The sequence below is a fragment of the Phaethon aethereus genome, assembly GCF_964289735.1.
Source record: "Phaethon aethereus genome assembly, chromosome: 20".
NCBI lineage: Eukaryota > Metazoa > Chordata > Aves > Phaethontiformes > Phaethontidae > Phaethon > Phaethon aethereus.
The window spans coordinates 6,543,711-6,559,227 of NC_138596.1; the positions used below are offsets into that span (position 1 = coordinate 6,543,711).

The 15,517-nt window shown below is 48.0% G+C and overlaps 1 protein-coding gene across 1 annotated transcript; it reads right to left on the bottom strand.

Annotated features, from left to right (window-relative positions):
* Window positions 1-1,084: 1,084 nt before the first annotated feature.
* On the bottom strand, window positions 1,085-15,503 carry CRAT (carnitine O-acetyltransferase; the record flags this gene model as incomplete). The annotated part of the gene is given in 16 exon segments (XM_082008815.1): window positions 1,085-1,300; window positions 1,866-2,003; window positions 2,503-2,565; window positions 3,042-3,177; window positions 3,526-3,648; window positions 4,154-4,273; window positions 4,730-4,830; window positions 5,871-6,049; window positions 6,545-6,719; window positions 7,312-7,477; window positions 8,478-8,531; window positions 10,775-10,893; window positions 11,392-11,655; window positions 13,052-13,154; window positions 15,329-15,438; window positions 15,441-15,503. Coding segments are annotated over 16 exon segments (2,130 nt in total).
* Window positions 15,504-15,517: the final 14 nt, after the last annotated feature.

Genomic DNA, 15,517 nt, shown 5'->3' on the forward strand with positions numbered 1-15,517 from the left:
TCCACAACTTAGGCATGACACATTATGCACAAATACGTTGTTTCTGAAAGCAAGGTATAAAACCAAATTTGGTTAACATGTGCCCTGAAGGAGACTAGGCATGTGGCCTTCTGGCTAGTAAACAGAAGGTCAGCTTCTGTTTCTTTTCCTCAATTCCCAAGAAAGGTCCAATGAAAGGTTCTGCTAAATGCACAGGCAATCCATTCTCATATCTGCAAACGTTAAGGTACATAAAGCCAAACCTAGCAAAACCTGTGTGAGTTTTGTGGAAGCTTTGTGGGGAAAAAGCTTTACACTGAGCCTGAAGATCAATGGCTAGGACCACAACAGCAAGCTTAACAAAAAGCCCAGAACAACAACAACAACAACAACAAAAACTCACCTTAGTATGTAGCAAATTATATTCTGTTGTTAATAGGGTCAGTGCAACAGAAAGGAGATCCCAGCATCCTAAAATGAGGGGAAGGGAACATTCCCAGGCCTGTAAAACATGTAATGGTAGGAGTGCCTGGGATAAGTGGAGCAGTGCAGTCTAATGAGGCTGGATCTGCTCTGACATAAGAACTTCTTTCTCCCCTTGCCAAATGTCAATGGTGACGTTTTGTTGGAGTAGCAGAAAAATCTTCAGTCAAGTTTGGAAGATGCTGCACTCCTCAGAAGACTAAACCAGCAAAAAGACTCGGTCTTACAGTAGTTCCATCATATAATAAACATTCCCTGCTTTTCCCAGAGAACTACCTTCCTCACCAGATGGATTTAGATACTGATAAGGACTGTGCTTTCTGTATTCCTTTACAGGAAGTTCCATAAAAATCATATTTCAGTCCTCTTTGAGGACAGGAAGGTGCACTTTGCATTGATGGCAGAGGACCAGTCAGTTCTACTTTGGCATAAGACAATGTTTCCTCTCGCCACTAGTATCTGTGGATGACTATTCTGTAACCTCTTGCTGAAAACAAATGGTAGATGCTCTCCTAGGTTCCAGTCAGGGGAAGCTGACCCCTCAGTTATTTTCCGAGGAACTGGGAACTTCAGTGCATGAGGGATAGCCCCTTTAGTTGTGGGCTAGCATCATGTTTGCCTCTTACAGTTTGGATTTGGGAGTGGACTGGAGCAAGATCCTCATGTCTAGCAGTGCTTTCTCAAGATAATGTGCCATGCGGGCTGCATTTGTGTCAGCACAGCTGTTGAATGCTGAAATTGCAAAGTTGATGTGTTCATCCATAGGGTTGTAACAGATTCCATAGCCATCTGGAACCACGGGACCAAAACACATCACACAGTCTGTCTTTGCTGGGACCTGTGGAGACAATGTGATTAAAAACTTCTAACCAGATAGAGAGAAATGTAGCCATCAAATACTAACAGTGCTGTCAACCACAGAAGAAACTGCCATCTGATGAAAATGCTCCAGAAGAAGGCCTTTTTGATCAGACCCACCTACCACCATACATGCTGGATTCTGCCCTTTCGTAGCGATGCGTTTTCCAATATGTTTGCAAAGGAGTACTTCTCCCCAAGATAAGCTTGTAATAAGTCACAAGCAGAACTGTATCAGTAGGAATCACAGCACAGTAGAGGAATGTAAAGCCATTCTGGCAGCTAACTTTATCACTTGTAGGTAGACACCAAACACTTCTGGTGATCTTGGCCTTAGTTATGCTGGTGTTCTACAGGGTTGAAAGAGACTGCGGCAGCTGTAAGATCAGATCTGCAGCTTTATGGGATTGATAGCAGGCTTAAAAATCTCTGTCCCCAGATGAAGATTAGTTTCTAACAGAATGAAATGAAGGAGAAATGCAGAGAAGAAAGGTAATGAAAATGAACAAAGAGAGCATTTCTGTCTTTGCTCAGATGAGTCCTACCTGGCTGGTTGAGAGATTGAAGTGCATTGCAACAGCATATGCTGTGTCCATGAACAGTTCAGGCATGCTCACTAGGTCCTCAATAGCTTGAAGCTTCAAGCCCAAGAGGTGGCGGTCTATTGCATTGCCCCTTATTGCCTGTAAGGAAGAAAGACTAGATGAAAGCCTGTTTAGCAGGCAAGCGAGCAAAACTATCAATTTCTTTGGGTTAAAGAAAAAAACACTTTTAAAAATCACTAAATGTTTAAAGATAGAAGGAAACTAGATCTTGCTTTTATGACCAGTAGTCAGTTTTGTTTGTAAGGACTATGAAATTAAACACACCAGTGGAACCAACCCTACAGTTTAAGAAGTCCTCATACAAATTTGGCATTTATCAGCAACAATGACAGTGAGAACTGAAGCTATTTTCATACTTGATTCTATCCTTTAGGTTGGTCACAAGGGACACAAACCACTAGCTAGAGAGAAAGCATTCAGTCCATGGCCTAGAGCACTGTCAGATCAGAGTTAGCCCTGTGCAACAGCACCAGACACATAGCTATGCCAGCAGAGAAAGCTCTTAAGGTCTCATCTTTCACCAGAATCTTCATTTGCTATGTAAAACCCCAACTCTGGCTACATAGAGGACACTCACCATATCGGAGTATTCCCTGTGGGCCTGGGTAGCTCTCCTCAGCAAGTCTGCTTTCTCCTGGTCCTGAGAACACACAGATCTGTCTAAGTTTTTCTGCAGAGTAGAAAACCTCGTTTTGGCTGTTCCTCTAGGACGGAGGGCATTTCTGCCTTGTATGTCTCTACTAGACTAATTTTTAGATTTAATTTTTCAATCATTTTATTTGGCTGCATTAGTTCATTCTGAATGGAGTTCTCCATTCATCAGTAGTAGCAGAACTTATTTTGGGTAGCTAAACAGACTTTTAGAAGGGACATACTACTTTTTGGTGGGATTAGAAATGCCCACATGTTGTTTCCCACGCTTTCAATACATGTGAAAGGAAAACCAAATGAAACCCAAGGTGTGTGACTATATACTCCAAGCTATGTTTTAGCTCAACTTCATATCAGGTGCAGTTATGCTTAACTGAAACCAGCTGACTTAGGGTTAGCCAAATAAGTAGCTTTCCTCTTTTTCTGGAGTGGAGTTCTCTTACTCCACTTCTTTGAGAGCCTCACCGATTTGTCAGGGCTGTCCATTGATTGCACAAACTTCAGAGAGTCTACAGAAGTGGAGCGGATGGTGTCTGTGCGTCCCAGGTGGAACATTCTTAGCGATGCACTCTCATATGTGGCACAGGCATGGCCATACATCCTGGAGGATGGAGAAGAAAGTCACAGTAGTGAGTCTGTCCTGAGAGGAATGGCCTCTTGTGAAGCAGAAGAACTTGGGGAGGACTTTATGTGAGTGAGTCCCACTGACAGCTGACTTCTGATACTTCCTTAGTAGGACTGGACACACACAGAGGGGTTAATCTCACCTGTTACATGGCAGCTGCCACAAGTGAGATTGGCTGTTCAGCCCTGGTGCGTGGGGAAAACGTGGGACTTCAGAAGCAGCCCACAGCAGCCTGCGAGAGGCTTGTCTGTGACACCTTTATCAAGCTCACATATCTGAGTCTGATGGTGAAGACGCTGAGAAGCTACCTATTGGTGGCTGTACCTGTAATATGCGAGCTGCAAGGCCAGCTGGATAAAAGCATCAGGACTTATCTTCTCTGACTTGGGGAAGGTTTTCCCAAATTGATGAAAGACCATGACTTTGACATCCAGGTCTTCGACCATTCTGCAAGGAAAGAAAGAGGAAGAGTTCCTTTGCCTGTTGCTTGTTCTTGTAACATAAAGGTATGGACTTCGCTTTCACAAGGCTCAGAGAGAACTTGCTATTTGGATCTATCTATGCAGGGACAGAGAGCGCTCAGTCAGACACAGACTTGCCTGGGAGATGAGCTTTTTTGGCCACTACTGAGAATCTTCACCACGTTAGATGGGCTTGTGTGTCTGTGTGTGTTTATGCTCTTGTATGCCTAGGTAGATCTAGTAAAGCCTTGTTCTTTCTCAGTGAAGTGTGATGGATCAGCAGTTACTCCCTTCCAGCACCTTTGACTTGATTCCTGGCAGGTGACTTTACTGTGCTTTTCAGCTAGGTTCAGTGTTGTTGACTGTCAGTGTCAACTGGGAAAACTCCCTGGCTGCAGTGGGGGAAGCCTCATTTAAACCACTGACAGATTCCAAAGGGAGACCTGAATTACTCAGTCACTCACCAGACCTTCATACTGCTTCATACTTACATGTTGAGGTTCTGCTTTGCTTTCTCTATGTCGTTCTTGATTTCTGGGGTGATGTTAAACCGCAGCTTTTTTGGCATTGGCAAAGGAATCATGGGCGATCTTACCAGCTCAGGTTTCTTCCTGCATAGAGAAATTATTATGTTTAACTAGACCTTTAACATGAGGCTTAGCTAAGCACACCAGAGTCTGGGTAGAAATGCACAGGAGATCTTCCCTAACACCTTGTATCACTAGTCACAGGCTGAAAAATTCTTCATAGTGCCATGATAGTGTTTTTTGAAGGGTATGAATGAAATGTCTTCTGCCCAAAAGAAACCCCTCTCCTAGGCAAAAGTCCTGTTCACTCTGAACAGTGCAATTCCCTGAGAAAGGAAGTGGTAGCAAAACTTATCAGAGTAGCTTGGCCACTCAATTCTCATCACGAATACAAGAACTGCAGTACCTAATGAGCATACCACTACCCTTTCTCCAGAACAAATTGCTGGGAGGTGAGCTGTGAAGAGGCATATTCTTGGGGAGCAGGTGGTTTAAAAACTATCTCCAATGCTGAGGAAAATTAGAGGAGGCAGGACTCACGTGTACTCCACGATGTGATCCAGAAGAGCAACAATGGGTGGGCCTTCTGAAGGAGCATGCTCATACACAAGACCACAGGAGCCATCTTCAGCAATGATGAACTATGAGAGAAGCACGAGAGGAGAGTGTTGAAGACAGACATCCAGTGTGTGAAGCAGGAGCTATCCAGAGAGATCTTAGTATCTCACTGCTTTGTATCAGAATGGACAGTGATCCAATCCTTGTGCACTGGAAAGGTAACACAAAGTCTCATCTAGTAGAACAGCAATGGAAGCCTTTCAGGAGGCCTGGAAGATCTGAGACCACTGTTACAGTTTTGCAAAATTAACTGGATAAGAATGTGCCTGATAGATATACTGGTGTGCTCAGTGTCCTGGTAATACAGAGTGGTTCAATGGGTTTGATTTACTTAGATGCACACAATACAGGAATAACTACCATGTGCTGGCTTACCCTTACTTTTCAATTAGCTGAAACATCTCAACTTTATCCTATCAATGAAGAGTTCCAAACAGGGACAAAATAGCTGAATACATCATGAAGAGTTCAGCAGATATGAGAAGAAACTTTTAAAGCACCATCGCTACTATCCATGAGCCAGGATATACCAACTAATGAAGGAGAAGCTTGAATAGCAGCTGCTGTTGAAGGCTCTTGACAGGACTGAATGGAGAAGAGATCAGAGGGATGCCATGGGATGGCAGCTGATGTTTGAAAAAACAAAACAAAAAGCCATCAGGCAGCTTCTGGCAGAAACAGGAAAAGTGACAAGCCCAGAGGAGATACAAGGAACAGACCTCCCTATGTTTGGGCTGCCTCCAAGCAGACAAGGCATTGTTCACCACAGGCAGAAAACTGATTTACAAGGAACACAAAGAACTGCTAAACTGAAAAAGCATGAGTAGAGGCAGTAAAAGAAACAGAAGTCCCTGAGGCAGGAACGAGTGCTAGAGGTGACTGCAAGGGAAACCACAGGATCTCATACTGTCAGCCACCACACCTTGTCTCCCCTATTTCTCCACTCTCGTGATATAACTTTCCTGCAAAAAGTTTCTGTGATTTCTTGGACTTTCGTAGTCTCACGAAAAAGCATCTCCTCCAAACCTATGTCTTCAAGCATCTTTAGAGCATCAGCACTTACTTGAAGGGTTTTGTCGAACCATCGATTCCCACTGTTCCAGCGACTGCCTCCGCCATGCAGCATCTGAGCAGCCACACGGCTCTTGTAGATGTCCTCAGACACCCGTGGCATAGGTGCATCAAGGCAGACAGTGCAAATGCTCTTCTCAATTGTACGCACAGATTCCTTGTTGGTCTTATCTGGGAGAGAAATGAACAGCAAGTAAGAAACGGGAGTTGAAAAACTTGCATTTTAATTGGAGGGAGATTTAAATTTGAAAGAGCAGGTTTGAAGGACCATGGGTGGTTGCATTCCCATTGTACTTCAATGCAATGTTGGTCATTTAGGGGTATACACAGTAATTAAGATTGTAGCCAGCTGGGCTGCTACAGATGCAAGCATGCTACATTCACCCTCCTTTTTTCATGTTTTGTACAGCCCACCCATTTGCAAGGAAACAAACTCTTAAGTTCAGGTCTAACAAACCAAGCTTCAGATTTCACCTGTGTACCTTCCAAAACAGAAATAACAATACTTTGCAATGAAATCAAGTTGCTGCTTTGAGGTAGAAAGCTCCTGTTGTCTGTCCGGGACAAACTTCCAAAGGGAAGAACTGAGCAGAGCACAGCAGTGAGGTTGGTAGTTAACGCATTTGTGGTGTTTGTTAGCACTTGCATGTCAGGGGCTCTACAGACCTTTCAGAAGGTTGTTGTAGGCTTTTGCCCAGCTGTTTCGGTGGTTGGTGGTGAGGATCCCAATAGGTTCTTTGTTTGTTTGGAGGGAGGTGTTCCATATTTTCTCCAGCTGAATGAAGAGCTGGTCGGTGGTAAGGGGACTTCCATCACTGTTGTAAACATCTAGCTCAAAGAACTGAAGGTGTGAAGAGCAGACAAGGACAGAGACAGAACATGAGAGAGCTTTATTGTCCAGCCCCGGAAACTGGGAACAGCCACCTTGAGGAGGTAAGACCTGATCTAAGAACTTAGCTTGTAAGCAGACCTTTGAAAGATGCTTAGAATTGAGGGACCCAAGTCCAATGTCCCTTGCAGGGCATAAATACAGTCCAGGTTTTAAGCACCTCAGAAACCATGGTAATGAGGGCCAAAACACATGAGTAATTCCCATTTCTGAGACTCATCCATGGTGGTAGGTTTGTTATCCAGTTTCCACTTACAGTTTCCAATTCCAGACATGATCTCTGGGCTTTAGGAGACAGGAATTGCAGGGACAAGAAACAGAGAAGAGCATTTTTCTGCCTCATAGTCTGTTGCTCACATAAGGCAATCCCAGCTGTTGGCTAACTAAGGCCAAAGGGGATAAAGGAAGCAGGAATGAATTCCTGGTGAGGCAGAGACTTGTGGGCAGAGACTTTTCTGTTATTCCTTTTCCTCTGGACCACAGCTAGTTGAAAGGGACACCCACATCTAAAGGAACCTCCTCGAAAGCTCAGGAGATGCCATACCTGGAAGTTATGAACCACTGTGATGTGTCTGGACTGCTTTTTGCCTTTGGCATAGTTGACAATGGAGTCCCGCTTGGGCCCAGGAATGCGGCAGGATGAGAGGATCTGGTAGTACTGGTTCATGCAGAGGGGCTTCCCACCCATGTACTCCACTGGGAGGGTCTCACTGGAGACACAGCAAGGTAAGGAAGAAGGGGAAGAGAAAACACAGCAGTGAGAAAGCCTGCACTCCTCACACAAGACAGGCACAGGCTCAGCCATGCAGGTCTTGTCACTCGCTCCTAGCAAGACCTAAACGTGTTGGTGCTGGCGGTATAAAAAAGGGGCCATCCTTCGTCATTCCTACCAGCTTTTTTAGTAGGGGCTACAAAAAATGTCTGTTTGCCAGCCTTTCATTTTGAAAGGGGAAAAACACTAGGTCTCTGGACCTACTACATAGCTTAGCATACACTATGTTGTCTGCAGAGGAGAATCCAGGGTACAGTATACTGGGAGATGCTTCCAGTGAAATAGCAGAAAGAGGTTTTCAGCTATAATGTTGAGCAGTGGGTGTGTGATGTGCTATCTATGACTCGTGGGACTCAATTGATCATTTGAGCAGTCATATTCCAACTACACTTCTCATGGTTGGCGCCGAGCCTTGCCTGAATTTGGATGTAAAGGTGTGATATTGGGAATGTGTTGATAAACATACTTTTGGAATATAAATAAGACATGTTCAGCAGAGGTTTGTTGGTGATCAGAAGAAAAGGGGTAGGGAGAAACAAGTTTCTTTAGAGCTCATACTGTCTAGCTGGGAGATGAGAAACATCAGAAACCCAAAAGGAGAGAAAGAAATTCCTGCTGCCTGAGCTGTAACTTGTTCTGTGGGCAAACAAAAGTATGTAGCTCCACTGGACTGTCAGTCACGCTCACTCCCTCTAAGCATGTATATGTGCCAATGAAAGTATTAAGGTAAACAAAGAACATGAAGAAAGAAAAGTAAATCTGCTTTTTTTCCAGTGGTGGTGACCTTGGCAGTGAGCAGTGATGTTGATTACAGTATCTTTTTTCAAGTATGTGCTGTCTACTCCTGGCTTTCTATTTGGAAGGGAGATTTACCGACGAGGCTCAGCCTGCCTATGACAGTAAGGACACGTGAGAAGTCAGGAGGGTCACTAACTCACTTGTCAATCATGGTCTTGAAATCCAGGATGCCCTCGATGAGCTTGGCAGCAAACCTGGAAAAATATCAAATGTAAGAAGTCGAGATTCAAACACAGAACATCTGGGGCTGAGAAACTAGCTGAGGAGGGCTAACAAGAGCGCGCTCTGCTCCTTAGAAAGTTCAGCCTTTCTGCCAAGCCCCTGTTGTGCCTATCTCTGGTTAGCTGATACAGCCACTCTGGGGTTGTAATTGGAGGTTGCTGGATAGTCCTACCATGCAGCACTTTTTCAAAAATGTATCTTACTGTATAACCAAGGCACTCAACAACTTTCAAGAAAGCAGGGTTCAGTCCAGATACATAAATGACCCTCTTAACAGCAGCATTTTTTACTGTCGTGTTGGGATTTTATCATATCCTAGTTCTGCGTCTCAGCATTAAAACAGCAGCAAGAAAAGGGGATTTCTGCCCTTCCCTGGCCAGGGGCCACCTCTGAGTTTCAAGCCAAGATGCAGCTGTGTCTCCCTGCACCGAAGACTCACCACTGCTTGACTTAGTTCCTACCCAATGAATACTCTGCTGCTAATGCAACTCTTCAGAGCATTCCTTTGGCATTGAGGGATCTGAAACAAACATAGGCATGGTGCATGCTGACACCAAGGTGTTGTGTTTACCAGGATCAACATAAACACTGACAATGCCAACTCCCAGCAGGGAGGGAGGCTGTGACAAGCCACATCAAACTGCTTAGCTTGGGAGTGACAGGTTGGCCTACTCTACCTGGGAGCTCTCACCCACGCATGGGAAGAAGGAGGCAGGAGGTCACTGTGACAAGAAGCTGCAGTCAGCTGAGCTTCAAAGGCTTTAAAGTGGTATGAGCATTTGGCATTTGCAGCCAGTGTCATCTAGATTTGCTCACCCTACCCATCCCTAGTAAAGATCAAAGGATGTAACTCCAAGAACCTAAGGGCTGTTAAATAAGGCATCCTGCAAAGTAGTTTTAAATTAAAATTTCCCAGCCTTACTGCAAAACCTGAGGCAGTAAAACAGCTGGGAAACAACAGTGAGAGAGACATGTGTTCCCTTCCAGAGAGCAGACAGCTTGGGAGCAGAGTTAGGCTTGAGGGGGAGATGAGGGAGAGGTTAGCTGACTGATTTTCAGCCAGCACTGTTGCCAGATTAAGGAATGGAGAGCTCCACTTTCTAAACTTGCCTTCTGGTTTCTAAAGCTTTAGTCTCAAGCCACACTGTCACGCTTCCTTCTGCAGCTGCAAACTATAGAAAGACACATTTAAATTGTATTGTATGTGGGAGCCCAGATTCTCGTGCAGCTGCTTGATTCCACTGGCTAGGGCACTGGTAGTGCTCCAGATCTTATCTTCTATTTGGATAACTTGAGAGTGAATAATATGAGAAAGAGCTTTCAAAGATGTTTGTCTGGTCTTGCACTGTCCCTGTAAGGCTCACCCTCTGCACCCCTGCTCAGGTGTATCCAAGGCAGTGGAAGGGAGAATTTGTTTTCAGCCTCATAGCTCCCCTGGCTGGTACTTTTGATCTGTCAGAGCAGTGATGACTGGCAACTGTGGCAAAGGTAACCCTGCATAAAGGTCAATGCTAAAGTTTTGCAGGTGGATTTAACGCAGTCGTAGTGGTGGTTAAAAATTAAAGACAGCCCACAAAGAGAGGACATGGCAGGGTTTGATCGCAAGGGAAAACTTGGGGTGGAGAGAGGCTGGTGACTGTTAAGTTTTCCAAACCATGAATCCGCAAGTGGAATGACACAAGAGGGGGGACAGTCCCCTGCAGGAACAGACTGACTGATAGTCCCTGCAGCAGGTTCGCCCATCCCTTTAAACTAGCAAACTCCAGAGCCATTTCTGGTTGGTCTCCCTTACGTGCCTGGGCTAGTTTTTATGCCTCCTTTCACTGCACACACAATCTTAGTGCGTTGTAGTCTTTAGTGTGTCAGATACATCCCTACCAATGCCTCCAGCCAGCAATGTGGCCATCATGCAATGAAGATCTGCACTATTTAGTCCCAGTTTAGTACCTGAACTACTGGACTCTTCTGTTTTCCCTCTTAATGAAATATTTAGTCTGGTGCAACCAAGAGTGTCCTTATAGCCCAGCAGCCTTTCCTTACCTGTACAGCAACAGATAAGTACAACAACAACTCTCCTGCACAGCACAGAGAGCTATCACACTTGGGGACTGCATGCTTATTACTCTTTCCCAGTCAGCCTGAACACCCTCCTCCCTGTCCAGCAGAGACAGCTCATCCCATCTGAAACCTAGGGGAAGGCAGAAAAGGACTTTACCTGAGCTGACCTTGTCGATCCAGAAAATCCTGCTTGGGTAAAACCACACCTGGGCTGGAGTGGACCACAACTGGCAGGCGATACTCCAGGTAAGCTGTCTTCAGCCACCAGTCTGAGAGCTGGGACAGAGAAAGGCAATATGCAGGCATGGCGTCTGCTGCTGTTTGACTCAAGCCTGGCTGAATGGTCTCAGCATCCTGCCCCCAGTTCTGTCCCACACTTTGCAAACAAACTGTTTGGGTTTTATGCTTTGCACATGGAAGGGTAGAGGGGGGGTTTGAGCAAGGCAGTAGGGGATCTTGGTGCAGGACTTGAGCAGAGGGTTTCCTTCAACTTTCCTTCCTTCCTTCACTTGGGGCAACTGTGTGATGCTAACAGGTTAGAGGCCTCAGCAGCCACAGATAGGGTCAGCGACTCCCTGTTCTGCCGTAAATGTCTCTGCTCACCCAAGTCCTGGTGAGGAGCTCACACAGCACAGAGGAGGTCGGCAGCAGACTGGTCATGAAGGTGATGCCATAAAAACACAGGCGCTAGTGGATGCAGCCAGGACATTGGAAAGGTGTGCATCAGACCTCCACCCTCCCTAACCAGAGCCTGAGGCTGGAGTCCCAACCTACCCAGTTCTCTGTTTTCTTGGCTCTTCTCTCCAGGCCTTTCTGCAGCCTCTCCCCAACGCCTCCTGGCTTGCGGAACTCAGCCACCAGCTCCTGTGTGTGGTTCAGCTCCTCCTCGCTGATGATGGGCTGCAGAGCCAGCAGGTAGCGGTCCAGCGTTTGCTGGAGTGGCGGCACAGGGAGATGGGGCAGTGCTTCCTGATGAAGTTGGAATCTGCCTGGGATCTTGCCTAAAGCTGTCGGCTTCAGCAGGCCGTAGGGCCTGGCCTGCAAAGCACAGAGCACATGTCGAGAAAAAACTTCCCCCTGATGTGCACGAGGTAGCAAATAACCTGGATCTGGGAGTCTCCATCCTATCCTCTCTGAGGGCACACAGATGTCTCAGCATGGGAGCAGAGCACACAAAGCGCCAACGCAAGGCGCAGGTCTACTGACTGCATGCTAGAGATGGTTGTAGGACATCCAGAAAAGCTGCAAAAGAGAAACTTGATCTCCCAAGATACTGATTCTCAGCTCATCAGAGGAAATGGTGCCAGAATAATGATACATCTCCCTCTCTCTGGGTACCTTCCAGCTGAGAGTCCCCATGTGTTTGACAAAGTCAAACCCTTCCATCCCATGGTAAGTGGGAAGAAAGTAAGTCAGGAAAGAAATACTCATCTTACATACTGTCAGAAACTGTTTTGTTACTTCTTACAACAGCGTAAGGCAAGAAAATTAAGCAGAACACTTCTGCCAAATCAAACTACCCTTTGGGCTTTGAGGAGGCAGAATGTAGCTAAGTTTGGGGCAGGATTAAAACACTGCTGCTCTGACTGGCTGGGGACCGTGAGTCACCAGCGAGGGTCGGGGAAGGACTGGCTGTGATGTGTAGGCCTTGAGGCAATGCTCCTTTTTGCTGGTGAACCTCACAGTTACTGGAAGAACCCAACTATATTAACAGACCCTCTATCCAGTTGTACCAGTGTGGGACTGGTCAAATTACAGGAGCCTTTGGAGAGGGAACAGGGAGAGCTGTTCAGGAAATTGTGGGTGATGCCAACAGGCTCCCGAGAGCCGGTGGGATCATGTGGAAGTGAAAGCCTTAAAAAGCACCATACCATTTCCCCGAGCAGAGAGATGAAACAGAGCAAACCCAATTGCTAACCACGAAATAAACTTGCCAGTTTTCCCCCAAAAGAATAAGAACATGCTCTTGGGTGAACAGGGTTGAACATCCTTCAGCTTGAAGATGTTTAAATTGTACTCTGGAGGTTTTCAGTTCCCTCTGCTCCTCCCCCTCTATTGCATCTGCTGAATCAGACACTCTCCTACAGGACTCCGGACTTTGCATCGTCAGTGTACTGTGGATGCAAAGCCAGGGAGAACATTCCCTTTGATTTCCAAGGCAATGAGAAAACTTAACTGTCCTCCCACCTCCTCCCAGTAGTTAAGCACAGAGAAGAAAGAGCGAGCTAAATCTGCAAGGTGACAAAGCCTCTGCGTGGTGCTGAGCCCCCAGAGAAAATGTCCAATGCTCTCTGAAGGACCTGGCAAGAAAGATGAGATCAAGATTCGGAGAAGGAAAGTTAAAAATAAGAGCAGGGGGAATTACTGAAGCATGAAAGAGTGGGGCTAGGAAGAAATGAAGGGTGTTAATCATGGCAGCGTTGGCATACTGTACCTTCTCTGCTTGCTTCTGCTTCCTATCCATGGCTGGTAGGACAGAAATGATCGTAAACCTCTCCCTCGGCCTGTCTCGGTTTCCTCTTCCACCTGACAATGTGCTGCCCATGCAGGGCGTCACCTCATTAGCAAACTGCCACATGACTGCTCTGATCAGAGGGGTCAAGGCCAGACACAGGCCTGGGAGAGGCAGGGGGTAATCGGGCCACTGGGTTGCGTCAACTGCCATGAAAGCGCCTTCCGGGGAGCCCTCCCGCGGCACCGTCAGCCCTGCATTGCCCTATCGGTGCTTGCTGAGCAATACTGTGTGGGCAGCGTCTCTCTCCGATCAATAACTCTGGGCCTCCAGCCATGGCAGAAGTGAAGGTGCTGGGGACGTCATTCCCTCAGCCTTTGCGTGGACCAGGAAACTACAGCAGCTGTTGTGAGAGAAGCCTGAGCATCAGCCAGGAGACTCCAATCCTGGAAGGAGATGACACTGTGGGCTGTCACCAGATGGGACAAGCTGCAGGGAGGACTTGCGTGGGAGATCAGGAACTTAGTCCTTTTGCTTAGGCAAAGGTGGCCGGAGTGTGTCAGATGAGGGTGACCTGGCATCACTGCAGGTGATAGTAGGATTAGTTGGAAATGGGAGCGAATTCAGTTTGGGGCTAATGTGGTATCTTAATTGCACTCACACCCCATGCATGTGTGGCCATTATTGCAAGCTGAGACTTTGGGGAGTTCTGGATTGTCAACCCTTAAAAAAAAAAAAAAAAGAGTATCTCCAAAGCAGGTCAACAGAACTGTGCAGTCACAAAGAGTATCACCCCGTCCTTCATGTCTGAGAGGCGGACATGCACAGTCTTCTACATAGCTAAGATCAAGTGTGATGATTCCAAACAAACTGTTTCAGATTTTCCCTGGGGTAACAGTGAAAATCCCAAACCAAATTAACTGAAAACACTGCATGTTAAAACGTGGAGTGGATTTGTATCCTTCTTTTATGTCCTCTGCTTATTTGGTTTGAGGTCAAACTCAAGTGTTTGGTGTGAGGAGGAATAGTGATCGCAGCTGAACAGAGGAGGCAGCTGGCAGCAAATGGAGCAAAGAGTCCACCTTTCACCACAAGCAACAGAGAAAACGAACACCAGCGGAGAGCGGGGTGTACAGACATGGCCAGCTCGTGGGCTGGCATTGCTCCCGAGCCATGTTCCAGTACAGCAGATGACCTTTTCCAGAGCCTGCAAAGCTGGTGGGAAATCTACCTGCAGCCTGGGGCTGGGGCGAAGGAGGAATTTCACAGCAGTGTCCAATTCCCAGCACAGCCACAACACTTAGTGTCAGATGACAGAGGTTTGTCTTTTTCTTTGCTTTTCAAATTGGAAGCTGGAGACTCGCTCAAGCCCAGAGACTACCACCCCTGCCTGGCTCCTGAGAAAGTGTCTCTGTTGTCATCCGGCTCTGCCTCCTCCTCCCTGGGATCAATCAGTGTTTGCAATAAACAGTTGCTAAGACCAGGCGCGGGGCTGACAGCTCCGCGGCGTGTGTAGCCTTCCCCCTGCTTGCAGGGAAAGGTGTGTTTTAAAGGCGAAGCCTGCAGCCACAGATAGCTGCTTCTTGGGCTTCCCTCACCCCTGACCAGCCGTGGCCAGCCCCAAGTCTTCCATGTCTGACAGCTCTGGTGAACGCTCCACTGCACAGCGCTGCCTCAAAACAGGTGAAGAAACCGAGCCGGCTTGGAGGATTCACTTCAGCTGCATCCCTGCCTGGCACCCGGAATAACCCCTCCCGATGGTCCTAACCGAGGAAGCCGTGTTTCTCCTCCGGCGCCGGACCCTGACAGCAGCAATGCCGCGGATCGGGCCAGGGTGGGCCTCCGTGCCTTGCGGAGCCATCTCCTCCCCTGCCCCTTCTAAACGCTTCCATGCACCTCGAAGCGGCAGGTCGTGGCCGTGGCGGAGGCTCCCGCGGCAAAACCAGCCCGTGACACCCGCGTGGCGGGTCCGCGGCCCAGGCCCGTGCTCAGGTCGCCACTAACCGCAGGCGGCTCCTGCCCGTTGTCGAGGCCCGGTGTCCGTGTGCCACCTGCCTGGGCACGTAGAAGCCCCCGGGCCACCCGGCCGCCGCCAGTCCCTTCCCGCCCGGCTCGCTGTCGCCTCTCCGGCGGGTGGTACGGCCCGGCCGCCATCTCACGCCCCCCCCCCCCCCTCCGCCCCGCAGTCCTGGACCTGCTGGAGGCCCCCCCCAGGTGTCCCCGCGGCGCCCCCGTCCTCGGAGCGCGGCTGGTACTTACCGCAGCCCTCGCCACGAAGGCCAGCATGGCTCCGCGCCTGCCCGCGGCCCCGGCCGCCGCCTGCCGCAAGGACACCGGCGACACCGGGCGCTGCCGCCCCGCCGCTCCTCTCGGCCGCCAGGGGGCGGGGCCGCCTCGCGGCCATCTTTGAGCGGGGCGAAGCCCGCGCTGCCATCTTGGGGAAGGGTA